Source organism: Gobius niger, assembly GCF_951799975.1.
Source record: "Gobius niger genome assembly, chromosome: 1".
In the NCBI taxonomy this organism is placed as follows: Eukaryota; Metazoa; Chordata; class Actinopteri; order Gobiiformes; family Gobiidae; genus Gobius; species Gobius niger.
Genome location: NC_136852.1, coordinates 47,958,417 through 47,983,347, shown reverse-complemented (window position 1 = coordinate 47,983,347; position 24,931 = coordinate 47,958,417). Strand labels below are relative to the sequence as shown.

The 24,931-nt window shown below is 42.7% G+C and overlaps 1 protein-coding gene across 1 annotated transcript in view; it reads right to left on the bottom strand.

The window, feature by feature from the left end:
* Positions 1 to 24,931, bottom strand: part of adgrd2 (adhesion G protein-coupled receptor D2) — a 64,848-nt gene that overhangs the window by 3,380 nt on the left and 36,537 nt on the right. The window contains exons 14-24 of the mRNA XM_079567155.1: positions 22,575 to 22,678; positions 21,525 to 21,627; positions 21,258 to 21,411; positions 12,475 to 12,608; positions 10,370 to 10,485; positions 4,953 to 5,073; positions 2,748 to 2,789; positions 2,591 to 2,644; positions 2,018 to 2,165; positions 1,748 to 1,803; positions 515 to 545 (exon numbers count right to left, since the gene is read on the bottom strand). Coding sequence (XP_079423281.1) covers positions 515 to 545; positions 1,748 to 1,803; positions 2,018 to 2,165; positions 2,591 to 2,644; positions 2,748 to 2,789; positions 4,953 to 5,073; positions 10,370 to 10,485; positions 12,475 to 12,608; positions 21,258 to 21,411; positions 21,525 to 21,627; positions 22,575 to 22,678 — 1,063 coding nt within the window. The remainder of the gene's footprint in view (positions 1 to 514; positions 546 to 1,747; positions 1,804 to 2,017; positions 2,166 to 2,590; positions 2,645 to 2,747; positions 2,790 to 4,952; positions 5,074 to 10,369; positions 10,486 to 12,474; positions 12,609 to 21,257; positions 21,412 to 21,524; positions 21,628 to 22,574; positions 22,679 to 24,931) is intronic.

Sequence of the window (24,931 nt, the reverse complement as noted above, 5' to 3'; positions counted from 1 at the left end):
GGATCATGGAGAGGAGGATGACTCAGCCTTCGTCTACTGTCTCTCTGAGGAGATGGTTGGAACACAGTGGGATGAACCGAAGTGAGCAGTGTCTCTGGTTAAAGTTTACAGCAGTGGGTCACTGGCTCCAGTCGAAGGAACCACAGCGGGTTACAACATTTGGATTCAAGTCACTCTGAATCCATTTTTTTTGCTTCTAAACCATATAAACTTTCTGTGTCTTGAGATTTCTTTGACATGGGAGTCCTGGGCCAAGAAGGAACCCTTTAAATGTTTTGGAGAAGTAGGAAACCACATGCCCAGATGAAAACACTTTATCTGCACAAGTCACTTCAAATGACTGCTTTTTTCTTGCTATACTTGAATGTAGTTTTAAGCTGTGGCACATTTTGAATTGTGCTCAACGTATAAATGTTTGCCTAAGCTCTAAGTTGTGTTGCAGTTTACCATCATCGACAAAAAAAAGCATGTATATTATTCTCTCACTTGTCGCTCACACATGACGGGACAATACCTGAGGGTTTGAATCCAGTCAGCTGAACAACCTGTGAACAAAACAAATGTTTGTCACAACAGCGTTTCTCTTTTTGCAAATCCACTTCAGTATTTCTTTGCACATTTTAAAAACAGAAAACAGTGAACCAAGGAAGAACAATGCACCAAAAAGTAATAAAAATAGTGCATAAAACTAAGAAATTAAAATAAAAAGGTTGCACTTTAAAGCAGAACTAAGTAACTCATGCCCCTAGTGGCCACAAGCGCCACTGCAGGTGTCGTAGCATGTTTTTTTACTCATTAATTGTCCGTGAGAGTAAATACTACGCAGACAGACAAGACAAAGAGAGAGAGGGATATTGTACATCCAGTTACACAATGGAGATAATTTTTTTCACACAAACTTGGCTGTAAGCCTCTTCTTCATGATTCTATGTGTATTGGTGCCTCCTAGTGAAGTTGCAATTGTGGTTTTCTGGCCAGAGACACCGGGGGAGATGAAAGACCCCCCCAATCATCCCAATAACACTTGTATCACCCCCAGAGGGACTATAAAAAGGATTCATTAAGGTAAACAAGTTACTAAGTACTGCTTTAAACAAGTCAAAAACATTTGCATATACATTTTTTCTATAACTGTGTTGAGCATCAAAATTATTGTGATACATAGTTTCTGATACGATACACATATCACAACACAGAAGTATTGCCATATAACAGCCCTATTGTAAGCCATATCTCCTGGTATCTTTCTATGGGGTAGGGTTTGAGTAATCATAACCATGAAATGAATTTGGTGTGTAACCTGCTCCCTTGTAATTCACATAATTACAGAGTTCACAGTCACCCAGGAGTTTTTTTTTTTTCCATTGTAATAACTGTTTTCAAAGTGGTCAAATGCATCGCTGAAGGTGTATGATTAAGTTTGTCAGGAGAGAGGTGAAAGACACTGCCAAACAAACAAAAAAGTAATACGCTCTAATATTTCATTGGCCTCCTTCAGCTTTGATTACAGCACGCATTTGCTGTGGCACTGTTTCCATAAATTTCTGCAATGACCATTGTGCAAAGCCTTTTCCAGCACATCCCAAAGATTCTCATTGGGGTACAGATCAGGACACTGTGTGAAAATGATGAATCACAGGATTGTCATCTTGGAATATGTCCGTGCCATCAGGGAGGAAAAAATCCACAGATGGAAAAACCGTGGCCCGCGGGAAATGTTATAGGGAGACGCACAAATGCCACTCACCTGATTTCCTGATGATGGCCTTGAGAAGCTGACAAGACTCTCCTTTCTGAAACTTTCTACAAAACAACAAAAAAAAATTTATTATTATTTTCTTTCCGGGAAGACACTTTTAGACAAGGCCAAAAGCAAAAGCGACAAACCCGTTCACACAAAGCCCCATTAGACACCGAAATAGAAAGAACAAAAATCAAAGTCAGGCTGGGTAAATGACAAAAGTTTACAGACGTTATTCTTTTTTTAAACCGTTTTCTGTTCTGCTTGTAAGCGTACCGTTCTTGATGACCAGAGAAGTGGACGCGGAGCTGGACGGGCCTGAGGTCTCGCTGGTCTCTGGGCTGGAGGGAGTGGGGGGATAGCGCCCCCAAGAGGTCACTGGGGCACGCTGGGACGGCAGGAAGCCACTCGGCTGGGAACAGTTCTGAAACAAGCATTGGGGCAGTTGAGCCGAAGTGAAAATCATGTCACAAAACTCAAAGAGGAGATCCAAGTCTCTTCGACCAACAGGCTATACAGTGGATGCCCCAGGGCTCATGGGAGTTTTCGGACGGGGCTGAAGGCAGTGGAGCTAAAATCCAGTCCTTGCTGGAGCTTTAGCAAACAGCAAGGCCAAAAAGAAGCTTGCGGCTTGCAGGCGCCTGGTCGAAATCTGATGACTTAATAACGCAACAAATGATTAAAAATGTGTTATTGTAGGTTCACCAAAAGAACAGGGGTCTGTAACTTTCCGAACCCCCTTCTGTACAATCAAGAAGCAAATGAGAAAGTTTGCATTGGTCCATTCTTGCATTGGTCCTGTCTGCGTGTATACTGATGGCGCTCTGCACAATTTGCTGAAAGACTCACAGTGAACGATAAGGCCTTCCTCTTTTCTTTGATCCTCTTGATGGCATTCCTCACCTGAAGCAGAAGAACAGCTATAGTGGGTGTTGTGTCTCAAATACCACACACACAGATACATTCTGCAACATCGACGCAGAGAATGGACTGAATGGCTCCTTACCTCACTGTTGTAAACAGCATAGACCAGGAAGATATACAGGCCCTATGGAAAGAGACAGCGGCAGAGGTACATTAGGGAGCGCAGGCAACAAAAAGCATTCATGCGGCATCCATTTAGTGCTCCGGTCTGCCTTCTTTTGCGAAACACTCTTTATGCTGTTATCTGCGCGGCTTTCTACTCCCCTTTGGATGGGGCTGCGGCTGGATACACAGAGCCAAGTCTCAATATGCCTCGGCATCACCTCAACTCCAAATTGAAAAAGTAAGCTGTGAAAATGCATAATACAAGAGTAAAACTTTCTGATTCAATGGGATAAACCTTGCTAAACATGGCCAAGGAGGGGAAAAAAAGGGCTCTTAAATAGTGAGTTTAAAAAAAAAAAGTTTGTCTGTGATATGAGACAATTGTATGACTGCAGAGAAGTAGAAAAGACAGTACAGCTCGGGAGCTTGCTCTCTAGCCCTTTCAAAGCAGATTCTCCAGGTCTGCAAACACATTCAGATGGATTTTCATTTTGTTATGAGCATGTTGAACACACAACGTTTACACAATTGTAGTAAAGTATAAAGTGTTGGCTCAAGTCATTTTCTTTAACCTCAGCCTTTAACCCAGCACATTTTCTCCGGTTCGGCATTACCCAAATCTAAAAACTTCTTGAAAAGAAGTTTTAGATTTCGCTTTAGATTAAAGTGTGCTCATTAATAAGCATCGGTAATCATTTTAGGGTTAGGGTAAGGGTTAAGGTTAGGGTTACGTTAAGGGTTGGCTGTGAAAAAGCGTATTATTAATGGCCTAGTAGTATGTAAACAGATAAAAGTATATTAAGCAGTGTGTTAATGCTTTACAAGTATATTATCAATGCTTATTAATACCTTATTAATACTAAACGAGCACACCTTAATATAAAGTGTTGCCAAAAAATGTAAAAACAAACATGAGACAAAAAACATCCAAAAAAGTGACAAAAACGTGACGATAAAGTGAAAAAAAAAACCCCACAATAGAGCAACAAAAAAGTGACAAAAAACGATGGTAAAACCTTTTCAAAAAGGTGATGACAACGGGAGGGAAAAGATCCATTTAGATGATGTTTTTTTTAGGTCTTAGCTTTCAAATGAAGCTGGGTAAGACTGAACTGGAAATGTGCTAGGTTAAGAGGTGAAGCGTCTCGTAATATCATCCTGGCTTCCCGAGTGTCCAGAGAAAATTTGCTGTTCATTGTCACCTGCTTCCAGTGAATCAAAGATTATACAAACATGAATTTAGATAAGACTTATACAATGTTTCCATGAGTAATACACTGACAGGAACTAAATATGTGTATAACCCATCTCATTAAGCCACTTATTGGCGCAGTGCACTGTCGAATTGTGACTTCTGTGAGCTGTTGGATATACGCACAAAGCTTTACACCTCGCGTTCAAACTTCAGCTGTTGTTTAGTGTTGCAGACTGGTAGAAAGTGGGCAGCCCCAGTCCTCGTCCTCCTCCATCCGCGATGGAAGAACTCCTACCGCAGCCTTATCTGCCCTCAGCTGGACACTGGCAGTAAATCTAAATTAACTAGCAGCTCTCAGGGTCACACAGGGGCCAGCTCATTGTGATTAATTAAAGACCAGGGGGAGTGCAGAGAGGCCAAAAACCACAGACAGGAACAGACGAAAGTTTTCACATCAGACGGGCAAATCATGCTGGGAGTTATGACAGAAGTGTGACAAAGGCGTCTGCAGTTCGTGGACTGCAGTAATGGAGAGGGTTTGCCACTTTAAGTTAGAAGTTACTTCGTGGTGCAAGAAATCCTGATGAATTAGGTGGCAGTATTTCTGATAACTAACACCTTTATGGCTACTCATTTACAAGACAACGACGATCGGGTATAGCTTTTTACAAATATGAAAATACCTGATTGAAAACTAAAGATTTAACGGCTCTATTATTGTAGTGTTGTTTAGTTAGATGTTCAAATGTGCCTGTGGTCGGCTAAAAGCAGTTGCCCTTGCAACACATTCTCCGCTGAAAGTCCATCCACTTCACAAACATTTTCAATACATGAGTCATTACAGATTTATATTACTGTGCAAATGTTCCCACTGTGGGACTTCTTGACGCTCTCCGAGGTGCGTCCCCCATGTATTTTCAATGTAAACCTGACGCTTTGGCCGCGCTTGGTGTGAACCCAGCATTAGTGTCAGTGTAAAGTATTTACCTGGAAAGCATTGAGTGCGATGAAGACATAAGCCACAACCACCGACAAATGGACCAGGACCCCACAGAGCCACGTGAGTCCCAGGACAGGCAGCAGGATCAGCACGGGACGAGTCACTGCCCTGAGGATCCACAAATGAAAGTGTAAACGCTATTATGATTAATGAAGGGATGGACAGTGCTCTCTTGAATGGTTTCATTTACACTCTGTCTTCGGGGACTTGGGACAAAAGACATGAATGCGTTGGTGGTTGGTGCCTTTAAAATGCTGAATGAATGTCTCCTGTGTTCTGTGACTCAGCTCTGAAACTCTGCTCATGTATTTGCCTAATAGACTTCAACACCTGAAAAGAAAAAGTATAACATGATGTAACACGCTGTTATATAATTCCCATTGTGGATCTGGACGATTAAGCTGCAGTGTTTGAGTCACAATTTTAATATCAAACAATGCTTTTTGGATCATGTGATTAATGCCACACAGTTGCCTTTCATGTTTCAACCAACAGTGAAATCTGAGACATTTATCCATGTATATCAGTTGCAACCAGGGCTGCAAGAATAATTACAGATGAATATATGGCGACGTGTAAACAAGCAGCAACCTCCCTCTCTCTCGGTACGGCTGCATTTTTTGCCTTTTTCTGCAAACTGCATTTGTGGTTTCTGTGTTTCACATTGTTTCACTGGATACTTTTGTACATCTTTACCATGTTTTTTGTTGGCTTCAGTGGATTTTTTTTCCTTGGAGAGTTCATAATGGTCCTGAAGAAAGTACGTTTTTAAAAGTAAACAGTCAGCGTTTCAGCTAAACTCCCTTGAGACCGACACATTTCTTCTTCTGAGACACTGAAGAGGCACCAAGAGCCCCCACACCTGCAGCACAGTGGAGGCGTACAAGGAGGCGACACTCACAGCTAAGCCACACATGCCTTCTATATTGTTCTGGCTAATGGACGTTCACTGGAGAATAAAACAGACTAACTGCTAAGCTCTTCCCAGGAAGATGGTGAAAGACTGTTGTGGAGCGGAGGAAGCTGCGCAGGAGGAAGAGGAAGGAGGAGGTGCAGCTGACCAGTGCAGGACACCACGCTCTGAAACAGGGACAAACCCAGGAGGCGGTGCACCGTTTCAGAGGATCAGAGGAGACTGTAGGCAGCCAGCCAGGTTTCCTCCAGGTGCTACGGTTTCCCCTACATTCAAAAACATGCTGGTCAGGTTGCCCCAACAGTGGCAGCGCAGCTCAGTAGCAGCGCGGCTCAGTGGCAGCGGCTCAGGACTAACACCTTAACACTATTTCGTTGTACGTTACAATAACAAATAAAGCACTTACTTACATAAAAGGTTGAAATTAGAAGGTTACAAAAGTTGCAATTTATTATGTAAGACCCTAACGCGTGCAACAAATGAATTTTGTCTCTAAATTTAAAATCCGGATGCCGACCTTCAAAGCCTTGCATGGTCAGGCTCCATTCTATACTAGAGACTTGTTATGTCCTTATACCTGCTCTCAGAGGCAGAGGTCTTTAGATCAGAACCTTCATGTGGTTCCTCAAACTCATTTCAGGACCAGGCTGTTGCACTGACGCTCTGGAATGATCTTCCGCTTTCCCTAGGTTTGCCTGATGCTGTTGATGTTTTTGAGAGAAAAATACACTTGTTTTGGAAAATGTTTGTTAAATCCAGTGGAAAGGGTTGTTTTACTATCATGTTTTGTGACTGCACTGTACCTTGCACAGCCTAAACCCTAATACTAACACTAATCCAAACCCTAATCCAATCCCTAATCCTAACCCTAATCCTAACCTTAATCCAAACCCTAATCCTAACCCTAACCCTAATCCTAACCTTAATCCAATCCCTAATCCTAACCCTAATCCTAACCTTAATCCAAACCCTAATCCTAACCCTAATCCAAACCCTAATCCAAACCCTAATCCTAACTTTAATCCAAACCTTAATCCTAACCTTAATCCTAACCTTAATCCAAACCCTAATTCTAACTTTAATCCAAACCCTAATCCTAACTTTAATCCTAACCCTAATACAAACCCTAATACAAACCCTAATCCTAACCCTAATACAAACCCTAATACAAACCTTAATCCAAACCCTAATCCTAACTTTAATCCAAACCCTAATCCTAACCCTAATCCAAACCTTAATACAAACCCTAATCCTAACCCATAATACAAACCCTAATACAAACCTTAATCCAAACCCTAATCCTAACTTTAATCCAAACCCTAATCCTAACCCTAATCCAAACCTTAATACAAACCCTAATCCTAACCCTAATCCTAACCTTAACCCTGCACTTTATCAATACTTAATGAGCACACTTTGAAGCGATACCAAAACTCCTTAGATTCATGGAAACCTATGTGCACCGTGCGTCATGTGATGGGCCGTGCTGTGCCGTGCTGTGCCGTGCTGTGCCGTGCTGTGACGTGCCGTGCTGTGCTTTGACGTGCTGTGCCGTTACGTGCTGTGCCGTTACGTGCTGTGCCATTACGTGCTGTGCCATTACGTGCTGTGCCGTGCTGTGCTGTGCCGTTACGTGCCGTGCCGTGACGTGATGTGCTGTGATGCTCCCAGTGCAGTTCCAAAGTTATTTTTTGCATTACTAATAAGTGACACAACAGGCGTTTCACCAAACTTAGTCCACAATGCAAATCAATGTGAAGAGTGTTGAAAGTATTCAGAAAACAGTACTGAATACGTGACAAAACACATTTTAAGTATTCAATACCGTGACCTTGCGTAACTCATTTGTATTTTCATTGTTATTTTGTGAAACATTTTGTGACAGGTGCTACATTTATATAAATAAACTTTACTTGCTTACTTGCTTATTATATTGTACAAAAGTCTGTTCAGCCCGTTGTTTAAAGCTATGCAGTCATGATTCATGCACATATTGCATCATATTTCAATGGGCTCTCCAGCGTCAGTGCTCCTTGATGCATCTAAAATGTGCATTATGAAACGATGAGTAAAATGGAAAAGCTAAGATTGGTTTATTTGCTTAAGAATGGCGTGTTGTATCGTCTCTGCATCTGCCTGGCTTATTCTGACACCTCTGCATCGGCCTCCAAACTCCAAACACTTCAAAAAATGTAATTTTTCTTTTCTTTTTTTGAAGACGAAGGACCGAGGCAAAGTGGAGTTTTCAAGGTATTCCGATAATGTTCCCTTCTCAAGTCTCCACCAAACACTGCGGTATAGATCTGGCGACCGTGCCGCTTCTGTTCTTCTCCCAATCACAATTTCAAAGATGGCGGTGGGTGCTTAGACAGCCAATAACTGTCTCACAGGTCAAGGTGGGAGAGGCTGTTTTCATTTAGAGACTATTGTAGTGGCAGCGCTTGCACCTGGACCGACAGATGAGATTTAAGTCTGTGCCGTTGCCACAAGGACAAAAGCTCGCACTCCCTTCACTTTCTTTCCTCTGTATTTTTGTTGAGAGTTTTTTTTGTGTGTGTCTAAACTGGAAAATTGTCCAACAGGCTCCTGCTCTGTCACAGACCTTTAGAACATTTGTCGTAGGAAAAAGGTAGAATGTACAATGGAAGCTGATGGTGCTTGAATTTATATTTTGACAGGGATCGGGGAGAGGGAGTTGACTGTGCACATTCTTAACATGTCCGGAAGACAATCACAAACATACCAAACGGCAACACATTTTATTAATTTTTTACACACACAGCCTACTGTCAGTATGAAATGAAACTTGTAAAATAAATCATGTGCTTTACTTTAGGTTTCATTCCTGACGACATTCAATTTGCATCTCACCGTTGAAAATAAAACAACATCTATTTCCCAGACTTATGGTTCGGACTTTTGTTTTCGCATAATATGATGAGCGCTATGAAATGAGGCTCCACTGATGCAAAGAGAGGAGATATCTAAAGAACTGAAGGGTTTTTGTGAAGCCTAATACATTGTTTTTTGGTCAATGTCAAGTCTTGCAATGTCGATTAGATTTGCTTCGAATTGTTTTATAATCATGACTCAGTTCGAAGCAATAACACTTGAGATATGATTTATTTATGAACTGTTAAACTACATAGCTGGTCCCGTTTTACACACAATAAATCCCATGGACATTAGCGGAGGATGCAGCCTTTGCAAATGCCTACTAACAACTAACATTGGATTATGATTCATCTTTACTTAGATAACCTCTTGCAATGACAAATAAAGCACTTACTTCCTTACTTACTGTACTCCTGTATCTGCCAGCTTAGGGTTAGGGTCCAAATCTCAAAGCGTATATGCCGGTGTAATGACTCATTTGAAAGCCAAGACCTTCTAGTTTCTAAATATATGTGTAATTTCTGAGTGAAACACAACACCTAACTCCCTGATCAGAGACTCTTTCCACGGCTGGTCATAAGGCTATGCAAATCAAACTAGTACAAACTGACACCAGAATACCTGCTTTCCATTGTTCAACTTTTGAAATATTCTACAGACAGACCATGTACAAAAATGTGTCGGGCATAGCTTTACTACAGGCAACTGCGCTGCCATTGGTAACCATAGCGACATTAACTTTGCAATAAAAGGAGGGATTGTGTTTCTGAATGTTAAGTATGTATGCAAAGAGTAAGAGCACTGAACAGCACCGGAGTTTAGGAGAAACTTTGAATTCGTATCGAGCGTTGAACATCCAAAGAATTGATTTATTTCTTGTTGACAGCCACTGATGGCCTTAGGTCCCAGGACTTGGGGCAGATAGTCTCAGAATGGATTTCAGCTTCCTTATGTCACCAATTGACCCTTTTTTTTCCATGTCTTTGGATGGTAGTCAGGACGGCAGTGGCTCAGATGGAAGAGTGGCTCTCTCATATCCAAACAGTGCATGCAATTGTTGCGTTGTTGGCAAGACGCTTCACTCAATTCATGAAGTTGACGTGTGAGTTCTGCACCTGGGACATTAATCTACAAACTCCAGGTGGATATGACAAATGGAAGAAGTGATAGGAAGTGGCTGGAGATTCCAGTGTGGTTATCATGCAGTCTCGCCATGTAAAATCTAAACCAATGTTTTTCTTTTCCAGGTTCGAACTGGGAACAGATAAATGTATACTGGGAATTAACCGGATCAAAACTAGAAGTACACAAGTAAACACAACTTAAAACTGATTGGTGCTAATCCAGAAATCGAGATCATCTGGACTTATTAAATAAATGACTTGGTGTGAACTGGCTTAACAATCAAGTTTGACCATGCACACACGGTGGAAAGGAAAAGTGCTGTATTGAAAGACAAAAACAGCTGTGTCCCGAGCAGGTGTGGAGCCGATAAGCCCGTGCACTCCCACAGCAAACTCCCGTCCAAAACCTCCCCACGCCTCTCACACTTCAGTCTTCATGGATGAAAAAAAATAATGTCTGAACCTCTCTCACCAGGTCAGGTCGAACGTCTGCATCTTGGTCGCCGAACTCGGACTCAGCATCTTAGTGCGTCGCCGGGCGCTGGACACGGTCACCATGACGACGCGACACAGGACCACGGAGTTGACCTGGAGGCGGAAAAACAAAGTGCTTCAGCGTGAGAGGAAACTGTGTTGGATGTGCTCCGGCAAAGCGGATGTTCGACATTCTCTCGTGACTGCAAAACCGGCCTGTGAAGGACAGTGATTCAGAGTGCGGCAAGAATAACATACAAAAGACTAGGAAATTTGTAAAATGTATAATTTTAGGATGTATTGTAATGGTTTGGCCTTGTGTTTTTGTCTCCCTCTTGTAGGGGTCTTTCTGTTTGTTTTCTTTTAGGCTTGGCTTTTGAGAGGAGTGTACTCACCTGCAAGCACTGCAATACTAAAAGTGCATCCAAAACTGGCCAATTGGTAAGAGGTCTAAGCCAAACCCTGATGCAGTCATACACCATAATAACAAGTGTGTGAATAGTGCTGTCAATTGAATATGAGGTAGGAGCCTGTATGGTTCCTATCTTAACTCCTGTAGCATAGGAACCTCTAGAGGCTCCTTACCAGTGAGCCATCCGGCATCACAGCCCTTTTTGTTACGTAGAAGTAGCTCATGGGGCACCCCTGATCCGATCTACTGCTGATTAAGTCCTTCATATACAGTTGTGCTCAAAGGTTTACATACCCTCGCAGAATTTCATCATAGGCCATCATTAGCCTATTCACCTACTGTGAAATATGGAGGTTCTTCGCTGATGCAACTGGCTCCAGCAGAATAAAATGAAGGTCCCGTTAGTGCCCATCTCAGTCTCCTGACCATGGGAGAGCTCAAACGTGCAGTTCATGCAAGACAGTCCAGGAACTTATAGAAATTGGAGGCTCTTAGCCAAGTAAAATGGGCCGCTTTATCATCAGAAAAAATAAAGAACCTCATCCACAACTATCACAAAAGACTCCAAGCTGTCATTGATGTTAAAGGGGCAATACACAGTAATAAAACTGGGGTATGTAAACTTTTGATCAGGGTCATTTTAGTAGTTTCTTTTGTCATTATGATTTAAAAACAGTAAACTCATTTGTGGCTTCACACGACCACTAACTATGAGTGAAAAAAAAAAGGCCTTTTGTTATCTTTCATATTCTTTGAAAAAAAGTTCTGCCAGGGCATGTAAACCTTTGAGCACAAGTACATGCACTCGTTCTCCCCTCCTTTTACTCTACACTTCTCAGCGTCATGTCGTAGCTCCTCTCCTTGTCTACACCGCAGCCGCAGATCTTTCATAAACCTAAACTTCTCTGTCACCTTCACAAGACCACTGTCCAGGCTGCCAGGGTAAGGTACGGCAGTGGTTCCCAACCATTTTTCTATCCAAAAATATGGATAGAATAGAAATTGGAGTGTTTTCCGTACCTGTAGCCCTTTCTCAGTAATATATCATGTTTTTTGTTTTGCAATTTAATTTGCAAAAGGATGATATGACCCTCTGATCCTGGAAGAACATGCAAACACAACAGAGATGCCCACGCCGTCCCGGAATGAAACCCAGGGCATACGTTCAGCTAACCACTCAATTTTCAGTTCCCATTAACTAGAAATCTTCACCTGCTGGGGTATAATCGCTCAAGTTTATACAACGTCAATCAATTAATTCTCCATGTTTAGTTATGAGTACGGATTTTAAAGACATAAATAAAATTAATTGGACCAGTGAAAGAAAAAGGCACTCTAATGTAAAGAAAATAAATAATTTTGTAGCATGTGTCAATTCGAAGAACTGTGTGCTCTTTCAGTGGCTTTATCTTTCAGTCCGGGGTTGATTAAATTTGGTTTGAATACCTCCACAAATTAGACATTGCCGCTCCACTATTGAAAACCGACTCCAGGGTGAAGCTCTCAATCACCGCAGGCGCCAAATCAACCGGAAAAAAAATAAGCATCGCCAAATTATCCGTTCAAATTAGTCTTATTCGCCGTCCTTGAACATTTTTAGACTTTTTTTTTTAAATGTATTTGATAAGCCCGATAACAATAGCAGTCCAGTGCGGCTCAATGCGATTCAAAAGGCTTATTGACGCACATACCGCTAGGACAAAAACGACGGGTCCCACAAAGGCCCAAATGGTGTCGTTCTTCACATTGAGCCAGCAGTGCTCCTCTGCCTTGTACTCGTCCACCGAAACAGCCAGCGTTACGCCCACGATGAGAACAGGAAGTCCTAAGAAACGAGAGATAGCAATCAAAATCAAAACAGGGGATGTGTGGTTTCAGCATGTGACAACGTATCCTTCATTTGGCTCGGAGTAGTTGTGGATTACAGACGATTTAGACCCAATTCAGAACTTCTTTTGTCATCGCTATAAGGCCTGGTTTTGACCTATGAGAGGTGACCCAAATCTGAAAGCTTCCAGACTGGAGAGCAACAGTATAATACCTCGTTTGAAAGCTTAGACCTACAAAAGTGTTCTTTTTGTGTCGTTGCATTTTTGTTGCTTTTCCAGCACTTTTTTTGTTGTGTTTTCATTTCTATTTTGCGGCGTTTTCTTCACTTTTTTGTTGCGTGTGCATCCTTGTTTTTGCCGCTGTTTTTTTAAGCTTTCAGATTTGGGTAAAGCCAAACTGGTGCTCGGTTCCAATGGGGGGATTGCAAAATGAGGAGAGAGAGAGAAATTTCAAAAGTATAAGTAGACAATCAACCCTCCCTTTCCCCTGCTGCTCCTAATTTGCAAAATGAGAAAAGAGAGACGGAAATTTCAACGGTAGGCAATCTCGCTCCCTTACTTCACGTCAAATTTTCATCACATTTGATTTGATTTGATTTATTTATTTCATTCAAAGGCGACATTTAAAAGGATTACCACAAAACTGCCAAGCCAATACAGTTTGGATGAAAAGGAGCAGAAGAGAAGATAAATCTTACGATATCTCTGCTCATTTGTTACTTTACAATTCCTTTTCATCAGTTCAGTTGTGTTGTCTTGTGAAACCTCTTAACCCTCACTTTAAAGCAGAACTAAGTAATTCATGCTCCTAGAGGCCATAAGCGTCATAAGCGCCACTGCAACGCAGCATGTTGCGTTTTTTTTTACTCATTATTTGTCTGTGAGAGTAAATACTACGCTGACAGAAAATACAAAGGGAGAGAGGGATATTTGTACATTGTACATTACACAATGGAGAGAATTTTTTTCACTCAAACTAGGCTGTAAACACTGCTAAAGTGGCGCTAGCCCACAACAGTTAGCTTTGACCGTTAGCCTGTTAGCTTCTTCTTTGTGATGGCATTAGTGTGTATTGAGCCTCTGACCCGGAGGCAGGGAGGTTTTCTGGACAGAGACACCAGGGGGAGATGAAAGACCCCCCCCCCCCCTTTAACGAAGCGCATTTTCTCCAGTTCGGCTATACCCAAATCTTAAAACTTCTTACAGCCTACAGACCAGTGCAACGCCTCATTTCAAAGATAAAACCTACAACACTGGTCTACAATTTTTCCTTTTGTTTCCATGCATGGTTGCCGTGTTGTCGTCACTTTTTTATCACATTTTTCAAGTTTTTTTTTACTTTGTTGTCGCTTTTTTGAGTTACATTTGCAACACTTATTTATCTCCAAAATCTTCCAACCCTAGTTCTCACTCTGATCTCGCCAAGATCTGCTTTAGTTCCTTCCAGATATTACATAAAAGTTCACATCCAGGTGCCGTGAAAAGCTACGAATCGGCTAATATTTGAATGACATAACAGTATTTAAAGAACAAGGACTTTCTGTTTCTATTTAGTCTCTTTGGGACGTATTTAGTCTGGGGATTGTTGCCCTGCCTGTCCCGCACTGAACTGGGGCCGCATGAATCCACAACAGCCCACAAAGCGACATAACACAAGCTCGCTCTCGGGCAACACGCGGAGCCCCAGCTGCAGCCTGTTTTGGTGAGGGCAAAAGTGGGTGATGGTGTAAGATGTAGTGAGAAACCATGACCGAAGCTCTAAAATAAATACCACGTAAGACACAGCTACAACACGGCTAATGGCAACATCCGTGTTTTAGCCGTTACGGGCAGAGATTATGAGGCGTCCACCTGCAAGCAGTGTGTAAACTGAAATATCGCTCTGTGATAATGACTGGGCAATGGGGGGACTTACCGGTAGTTTAGAGAAAGTCAAATATCTCAAACTGAATACATGATTGCTCTAACTGAATGGTTCGGCAGTTTTTAAGTGCTCTACAAATCATCAATCGCTAAATGGTCTCAATTTCTATTACAGCTGTACAATACAAGAAACATTACAACATTCAATCTGTCTCAAAATTATTATTATTTTTTAGGAAATTTATTTTTGCTCCAAATTGGTCCAAATATTGGGCCACACAACACAACTATGACCTAAGCAAGGCTAAAATGGGTATACTTTAGAAAACTATTGGCTAAAGCTGAACTTTTAACCTTTTAACCCCCGCCAAGTGCACTTTCTCCAGTAATCTAAAAGGTTGCAGCCAATAGGCCAGTGTAATGCCCAATTTGAAAGCTAAGACTTGACTTTTTTGTTACTTTTTTGTTGCATTTTTGTCACTTTTCTGTTACTCTTTCATTGCTATTTTGTCACGTTTTTGTTGTCTCATTTTTGTCGTCATTTGGACACTTTTCTCAAGAAGCTTTTAGATTTGGGTAAAGCCAAACTGGAAAAAAAAAACATGCTCGGTTCAGCTGGGGTTAAGAGGCACATTTTAAAGTGTGCAAGAGTGTAAGATTTTCCGGTGTCATGGCGGCAGCATAGACGGCCACGTCCACGTCCTCTCTCTTCAAACTGAGAAACCGAAACTTTCCTGATGTGACTAAAGTGTTACAACTGGTAAAATATAAGCAAACATCAAACTGATGACTGCATACGCCTATGCGCCGAACAAGAAAGGATACAGCAGCCAAACAAGCCATCGCGTCCGAGATGACCCAGGAACTCGGCGTGGATAACACAGCCCTCGCAAAGACTATCGAGGAGATCATGTCCAAGTATTTTAAAGAAGCGGACGAGAAATCGGAAGCTCGAAGCAACAGACTCGTAAAACGGCTTGATAACATGCATGCCACCCTTTCCCGACACACTGAAGACATTAAGGCTCTGCGCTCAGATACCACGCAACTGCAAGAGCGTGTATCTGGAACCAAGATGCAGTTGCAATCCCTCTCCGAAAAAAATGTGGAGATGGAGGATCGTTCGAGAAGAGATAACCTGCTCGTCTTCAACCTGAAGGAAGGGGTTGAGGGCTCTAGCATGGTTTCCTACCTGACGGAGAACGTCCCACGCTGGTTTCCTGCCTTTGCGCGCGGCCCGTCAGGCTCGCCAACCAACCCAGAGATAATGAGGGCGCATCGGCTTGGCCCAGCACCATCGAGGACCACTCCAAATCCACGCCCGGTTATCATCAAGCTCCTACGCTACACCGACAGGGATCTCTTGCTGAAAGAAGCTCGTAAAAAAGCCCCAGAAGTGTCGGGAGTGCAACTCAAATTTGCAGCGGATTATAGCGAAGCAACAGCCGAAGACCGTGCTATAAAATAATGCACGAGGCCCGGGCACAAGGTTTCAGTGCCTTTCTCCTGTAGCCTATCCAGCAACCATAAAGCTATCCCGGGACAACGACAGCTCTACACGTTCAGCGAGCAAGGTGAGGCCGAAAAGTTTGTGGTTGCTTCCAAAGCTGAGAACGGGTGATGTTAACGGAACAGGATCTAGACTGCTCTTTGAATAACTAGAGTTTGCTGATATGCAGGTTAGCAGCCTTCTCTGTCCCTGGAAGCCTGAATGCCTTGTTTTGTTTTTGTTTATTTATTTTTCTTTTTCTTATTATTATTACTGCTCGTACTCTGAGGGAATAGGCAGTGGCAGCTGTTATCAATGTTTAAGTTCTACAAATAAAATGTATCAATTTATTCGCTGCCATTATGATTTTTTTATTTATTTAATTTTTTATTTTTTATTCCTATGGCCTAGCAATCAGCAACATATTAAGGGCGAACAAAAAATAAACAACATTTTCCTTAGCTATTAATGAAGAGAGAGGGAGGACTAGGCTCTGGCCATGGTTCACTGGTACATTAGTATGGGGAATGGGGTCAATGGGTCTTCCTTTTTTTTTTTTTTTTCTTTTTTCCTAGTATTTTTATTTGTGCGCGGGCGGAAGCGGGGGGTGGGATGTCCAGGCATGGGTGCACTATGTTATATTTTCCAAAATGTTATTATTATAAATGAATAAAAATAAATGTACTTTCATTGAATGCCCGTGGGTTGAACTCTCCACAAAAGCGTGCTAGTGTCTTAGATGTGCTACATAGGAAGAACATCCACTTTGCATTTGTTCAAGAGTCACACTTCCAAGAAGCTGATACATACAGGTTCAACAATAAGCATTATGAAGTGACCGCATCCTCCTGTTACACTAAAAAAAAGCAAAGGTGCTCTCATAGCCATTAGGCGTAATTTATCTTATATCAATCTAGGTACAGGAGGAAGCGGTGATGGCCGAATCACTTACTGTAAAATTTCATATAATGGCATTAAAATTGCATTGATCTGTGTTTATGCTCCAAATAATTTTGACAAAACTTTTTTTTGATTCTTTAGAAGCTATTTTACTGGATCTCCCTCACTATCAGCTTCCTATAGGTGGAGACTTCAATGCCGCGCGTCTTCATCAAGAAGACAGGACAGGGCTAAACGAAAGCTATGATCAAAAACCTGCCTCCAGCGCACTACAAAAAATGACAAATGATTTCAATCTTATTGATTCTTGGCGTCTTATGAACCCTTCTTCCAGGGAATTCTCCTATTATTCATCGCGGCACAAAACCTTTTCCAGGATCAACTATATATTTGTCTCCAAATCACTGTTTCAGTTAATTTACGAAACGGATATGATTCGTTTTCCACTATCAGACCATAGAGCTGTGTCATGCTCACTCAAAGTCAAAACCGGACAGGCTAAGGCATCTCGCTGGCGTTTTAATACCACTTTACTTCAGAATGATGATTTTAAAAACGAACTCAAACAAGAATTGGACTTCTTTATAAATATAAATAAACCTTCAGTGGAGGATCCAAGAATTCTGTGGGAGGCAGTCAAAGGATGTATCAGGAATAAAACTATTTCATTTGTTTCCAGACTTAACAAAGCAAAGAACAATAAGATTAGTTTATTAGAAACCAATATCGTTCTAACAGAACAACAAATGCTAATTCAACCAACCCCCGAAAATACCATAAAACGACAGGAATTATTAGAGGAATTGAATCAATTGCTGAGACAGAAAACTGAATTTCAGATTCACCGTACTCGCCAAAAGCATTATTTAAACGATGCCCGACCAAGCCGCCTCTTAGCCCTTAAAATCAGAAATAGTGAGCAGCTTGCAAATATACCTGCAGTCACGACAGAGGAGGGTACTGTAACTTCTGACCCCGTCGGCATTAAATAACACGTTTAAAAAATTCTATCAAAAACTTTATGCCTCAGAAGCCACCTACAACAGTGAAACTTGCGGTAACTTTTCAAACTCCCTCCACTTACCTAAAATCTCATCTGAAAGCGCTAGCTTACTCGAAAAGCCAATCACCTTGAAAGAATTAACCCAAGCAATAAACTGCATGAATAAAGGCAAGTCCCCGGGTCTGGATGGTATTCCTCCAGAGCTATATTCAGTTTTCTGGTCTCAGCTTGGTCCACTGCTTCTAGACATGATTAATTTTTCAATCTCCCAAGGTTCCTTTACAGACAGCAGCAATGTAGCCATCATAACTTTGCTATTAAAGAAAGACAAGCCGCCTACCCAATGTGCCTCCTATCGACACTTGAGCCTCTTGAACACTGAACTTAAAGCCTATGCCAAAGTTTTGACAATGAGATTAGAGCACATCATGACAAGTCTTGTACATCACGACCAAACAGGGTTCATAAAGTCACGTTTGGCCCCTGATAACATGCGCCGGTTACTCCATATTTTAGATTCATCTTCCAAATCCACAGCGTCAAACGCAATTCTCTCGCTTGATGCAGAGAAAGCGTTCGACAGCCTAGAGTGGGAGTATTTGTGGTCAGTACTTCAGCATATGGGCTTCAGCGAGGGGTTAATCTCTATGATTAAAACGTTATACGCCAACCCCACAGCAGTAGTGATAACGGGCAATTATACCTGCTCTCCTAGATTTAAAGTATCTCGCTCTTCTAGACAGGGCTGCCCACTGTCTCCTTTCCTATTCTGCCTGTCGCTGGAGCCCATTGCTCAATTAATTAGGCAATCAGAAAATCTGGCACCAATAATGGTCCACAACACCCCCATTACATCTCCCTTTATGCTGACGACATTTTAATTTATAGAAGCAATCCACACGTATCAATACCATTCCTTCTTCAAACCTTCGAACAATTCGGAAAAATGTCAGGTTATAAGGTGCATTGGACAAAATCAGCAGTCATGCCGTTGAATAGAACCTCAACCAACTTGGAATCTTTTAATATTCCCGTGGTTGAAAGTTTCAAGTATCTGGGCATCTCCATATACCCAGCAGTGAACACTTTAATCAACAATAATTATAATAAAACATTGCATTCTATTACAAATGATCTAAATAGATGGGGCTCACTCCCAATATCCTTTCAGTCTCGCCTTTCTATCATAAAAATGAATGTACTACCGCGCATTAATTTCTTCAACTCCATGCTTCCTTTGGCACCTCCAAAAGGATATTGGAAGAAATTACATGCCATCATAGGGTCCTACTTATGAAATTGGAAAAAAACCAAGAATAAAAACCTCAACATTATACCGGCTTAAACCATCAGGTGGCATTAACCTCCCAAACTTCGAATGGTATTCATGGTGTTTTGCCCTGCGTCACTTTCCCTTTGGTTGAAACCAGACACGCTCACATCATGGAAACCAATCGAAGAACAGTTACTTCATTCTCATGACATGTCATGTTTTTTATACTCTAATATACCACTAAAGATAGTAAAAAACAAATGTGGTCCAATTATCTCTCACCTCATCTCCGTTTGGTATAAAGTCAATCAATTCATGAAAATAGAAAACAATTATTATCAACAATCTCCAATTTTCCACAATTATTCAATGCTAATAGGCAAAAAAACAGCCTCCTTCTCTCCATGGGAATGCCAAGGGGTCCACACGCTTGGAAAAATAATAGACCAAAATGGACTAAGGGAATTCAAAGACTTGCAGGAAAATCACAAATTACTTGCAAGGTCTTTTTTTTTTTAGTTGCAAATACGAGCAGCTATGCGTGCCCATGGTGTCCCATGGGGATGTAGTTTAGAAAACCATCCCCTCCATACCACTTTGTGTAAAGAAAAAAGCAATGGCCTTGTTTCAGATCTCTATACACTTCTGTAAAACAGAGCTAAAAGATCACTCCGAGTGGAACTGGACAAGTATTTGGTCCAATGTGTCTCTGTCTTCGAGAAACCCAAACCACCAAATGATCCACTATAAGTTCATTCATAGGGCTTATCTCTATCTAGGAGATTGCACCTGATGAAACTCAAGGACAATCCTTATTGCGACTTCTGTTCAGACAAGGTCATTGGGACTTTTCTTCACATGGTATGGGAGTGTCCCCAGGTTCACTGTTTTTGGGAAAATGTTGCTGGTGCTCTGTCAAACCTAATGGAAAAAGAATTGCCCCACACTCAGAGGTTACTCTTACTGAATGAGACTTCCAATTTTAAATTAAATATCAACAAACGCCGTCAAATTCTAGCTGGTCTCACAGCTGCTAAAAAGATGATAGCATGTCGATGGAAACTTAGACAAACCCTGAGTGTGGAGCAATGGCTCACATCATTTAAAGACATTGTCCAGTTGGAGCTCTCAGCAGCTCGGATCCACGGCGCCAAAAGCGAAAACATCTCATGTTGGTCAAACCTGTTACATAAAATGCAGCTACTGTATGAAACTTGATTGCAAATGCTTTGATTGTATGTAATAACTATGAATGTACAGTACATAATTATATGTATTCCAAATACAGTATAATCCTTGTCTAACTATATGTATCCAAAGCTATTTCTGTAGATGTCACTGACGGAGGAAATTAGCAAATATGTCTGTTCTGTCTCCTGTCTATCACTCTTGTCTACCAGTGTTGTTTGATCAATTCTTTTTTCTTTTCCTTTTTTTTTTTTTTTACCATGCCTGGACAGAAGGGGTGGGACATGGGGGGTGTGAGTGAATGTGTGAGCGTATAGTGTCTATGTGTGGTGTTGTCTTACTGTATTTTTATTTCCTTAAATTATACATGAACATGTATTGTGCATAACTGTTCATACTAAAAGCTCGTCTCATTGGTCAAAATGATGACACCGGGTATCCTGATTATCCTTATTAACTTAATATTGCGATAATAATAATTTGGTGATACATAGATCTAGATGCATGGATGGATATACTTTATTGATACTTTATTGATCCCGATTGTGCGGGATCAATAAAGTATTGATCCCGCACAAGGCTTTATTGACTAACCCACACAGTCAAACATTAGTTCACACAGACAGTGGAGGCAAAGTGTGTTAAGTGTCTTTGCCCAGGGACGCAACATTGTGAAGTGGGATTGACTTGAAAACCTTTGGATTGCTGCCCAGACTGAGCTTCTGCCGCCTTCAAAAGGAAGGTCAACTTCAGGTTGAGCTAAGCTTGAACACTTTCAACGTGCTCTCCGAATATCATCTAAATGTGAAGATGAGTAAAGTCCAGGCGATAATGAATACTATATATGTGAATTTTCTTATTGCTCTTATACAGTACAGTTGCTACTGAAAGCTGAATACAATATTTTGCACGCTGTCACGTGATCTCACCCCAGCCAATGGCGTAGTAGACCTTCATCCTCCGGTCCTCACTGATATTGACAGAGACTACTTTGCTCCAGAGCAGCAGCCCCTCCACCAGCATCCAGCAGAACGAGGCCATGTAGAAGAGGTGGAGGAGAGCCGTCACCAGGAAGCACATCACCTGAACGCAGAGAAGTTCATAAAAAACAAATGGTTTTCCAAAATGTACACATTTCTACAGTTAAGTTTGAAATCTGTTGACTGAAATTAGTCAACTTAGCACCAGATCCTTACCTCGTTGGCCGATGCCTTGTCACTACACATAAGCAGCAGTTGTGCCACAGACAGAGCCACAATCAGGTTTTTGTGCACCGTGGTTCGGTCAGATTTTGGGACTCTGTGAAGAGAGAGAGAACACAATCCTATTTGTTACCATTTTATCAATTGTGAACCTGGAATTATGCACTGAGATACTAAGGGCAACATGTCACACCTCAAGGGGGCGTGGCCTAGCTGAGGAGGCCTAGCTGTTTTCTGGCAGACTATAAACATATTTATCACACCCCAATAAAGTCAAGCCAATATCGGGTTCATATCACCATATTATGGCACTCTTTAGCATTGTTTTGCTAATGTTAGCATGTGTAGCATTAGTGGACAAATATATATATAACTCAGCATTTGTTAAAGTAATGGTGGAGAAATTGGAGAAAGTACATTTTTTTCTCTTCTTTGTTTTTCCCCCCTCTGGGTGCTTCGAACATGTCCATATATGGGCAATTGGGCATTTGCAAAGATGCCGTCGCTATCTATACACTGGGAGTTGTTGGTGTTAGTAAGCCCTGTTGTGTACAGTAACAGCACAGAAATGGCATAGTAATAGGACAGAAATACCATGGTATCTAAAAGTGTAACTGTCATGGAAACCGGACATGCATCTAATTTATTTCATGGTAATGCTGTATGACTAACCCTCAGCCTAACCCTGTTTAATGGCTGTCAATTACCAGGAAACAATAACCATGTTGTTACTGTGCTGTAAACTGATAAATGTGCTAGTTCTTTAATGATCAGTTGTATTTTGCGAATACAACATTTGACAAGAGTATCTTTGAATAAATATTTAATACGAAGTAAAGGGAGTAAATGAATGCAGTTCTGGCACACAGCGGATAAACAGTGTGTCTTCGAGCGTGGCTGAGGAGCCTGTGCTGTTCACATCTCCACAGCAGAGTCTTTTTTATTTTTTGTGTTGCATTTATTGATGCGAGTGCGGCCAGGAGTTGTAAATGCTTTTCACCCCTGGCGCTTTGCGGAGTGCTCCTGGCGAGGCGCTCCACTCACCCCACGGCAATGAAGAGCACGAAGGTGAAGAGGAGGCCACAGAGAGACACTCCACAGCCGATAAACGTCAGCACCTCCAAGGCCCTCTGGTTCTCCGGGCTCCACTGTGGACGAAAACAAAAAAAAACAACACAGGACATAAATAGAAATGTGTGTAGGAAAGTCTACAGCAAGGCAGAGAAGTGAGTAGTAGTGGGAGTGAGAACTGTCTGCTGTAAAACAATAATGTTAAAGCAATACTGCGTAACATCCCAACCAAGCATTCACAAACCTGTATTTTATCACAGGTGTTTTATTGTGAAAAACTTTTATAAACCTGAGTCTTCAATGTGAACGGGCTCGACTCTACTCATACCTGACTCTGGGAGCGGGACATCACTAGCTCGTCTCCATGGAGATGTTACCTGCTTTACTCTGACTATGGGTAGCTGCATATAGAGCTCAGAAGTCCCACCCACTTATAGTCACATGCTGGGGACCGGAAGGAAAATCCCATTCATCTTCAGCATTGACTTTTCGGGAAATAATAATAAAAGCATTTTGCTGTTTTTTCAAGTATTTCAAGTATTGGTCTATGTTAGTAAGCACATAGCTTATTAGCCTGTGTTGTACTTTTAAACTCTTACTAATTAAATTTTTCAGAAAGTGAATGCGAAATAAAGGAGTCCTACCTGGCCTTGTTGGCTTGTGGGACTCCGGAGGCAGCTGAGAGGTACCGGCAGGCCAAGCGTGCTGCAGCTCGTGAGGTCACAGAGGCAAAAACTCGGGTCTGGGAGGAGTTCGAAGAAGCCATGGAGGAGGACTATCGGTCGGCCTCGAGGAGATTCTGGCAAACCATCCGGCGCCTCAGGAGGGGGAAGCAGTGCTTCACCAGCACTGTGTACAGTGCGGGTGGGGAACTGCTGACCTCGACTGGGGATGTCGTCGGACGGTGGAAGGAGTACTTCGAGGACCTCCTCAATCCTGTCGTCACGTCTTCCAATGAGGAAGCAGAGGCTGGGGACTCGGAGGTGGGCTCGCTCATCACCGGGGCTGAAGTCACCAAGGTGGTGAGAAAGCTCCTCGGTGGCAAGGCTCCGGGGGTGGATGAGATTCGCCCTGAGTACCTTAAGTCTCTGAATGTTGTAGGACTGTCTTGGCTGACACGTCTCTGCAACATCGCGTGGCGGTCGGGGACAGTGCCCCTGGATTGGCAGACCGGGGTGGTGGTCCCTCTCTTTAAGAAGGGGGATCGGAGGGTGTGTTCCAATTACAGAGGGATCACCCTCCTCAGCCTCCCCGGCAAGGTCTACTCCAGGGTGCTGGAGAGGAGGATCTGGCCGATAGTTGAACCTTGGATCCAGGAGGAACAATGCGGTTTTCGTCCTGGTCGTGGCACACTGGACCAGCTCTATACCCTTCATCGGGTGCTCGAGGGTTTGTGGGAGTTCGCCCAACCAGTCCACATGTGTTTTGTGGATCTGGAGAAAGCGTTTGACCGTGTCCCTCATGGTGCCCTGTGGGGGGTGCTCCGGAAGTATGGGGTCCGGGGCCCTCTGCTAAGGGCTGTATTGCCGGCAATAAGTCAGACCTGTTCCCGGTGCGTGTTGGTCTCCGCCAGGGCTGCCCTCCGTCACCGGTTCTGTTCATTACTTTTATGGACAGAATTTCTAGGCGCAGCCAGGGGCCGGAGGGTGTCCGGTTTGGGAGCCTCAGAGTCTCATCTCTGCTGTTTGCGGACGATGTTGTTCTGATGGCTTCAACAAACCAGGACCTTCAGCTGCTCTGGGGCGGTTTGCAGCCGAGTGTGTAGCGGCCGGGATGAGGATCAGCACCTCCAAATCTGAGGCCATGGTTCTCCACCGGAAAAAGGTGGTTTCCCCTCTACAGGTCGGTGGGGAGTCCTTACTTCAAGTGGAGGAGTTCAAGTATCTCGGGGTCTTGTTCACGAGTGAGAGACGGATGGAGCGTGAGATCGACAGACGGATCGGTGCGGCGTCAGCAGTGATGCGGTCGCTGTATCGGTCTGTCGTGGTGAAGAGGGAGCTGAGTCTGGGGGCAAAGCTCTCGATTTACCGATCGATCTATGTTCCCGCCCTCACCTATGGTCATGTGATATGGGTAAGGACCGAAAGGACAAGATCGCGAATACAAGCGGCCGAAATGAGTTTCCTTCGCAGGGTGGCTGGGCGCACCCTTCGAGATCGGGTGAGGAGCTCAGTTACCCGGGAGGAGCTCGGAGTAGAGTCGCTGCTCCTTCACGTCGAAAGGAGCCAGCTGAGGTGGCTAGGGCATCTGTTCCGGATGCCTCCTGGTCGCGGGAGGCATTCCAGGCATGTCCTAGTGGGACAAGACCTTGTGGAAGACCCAGGACACGC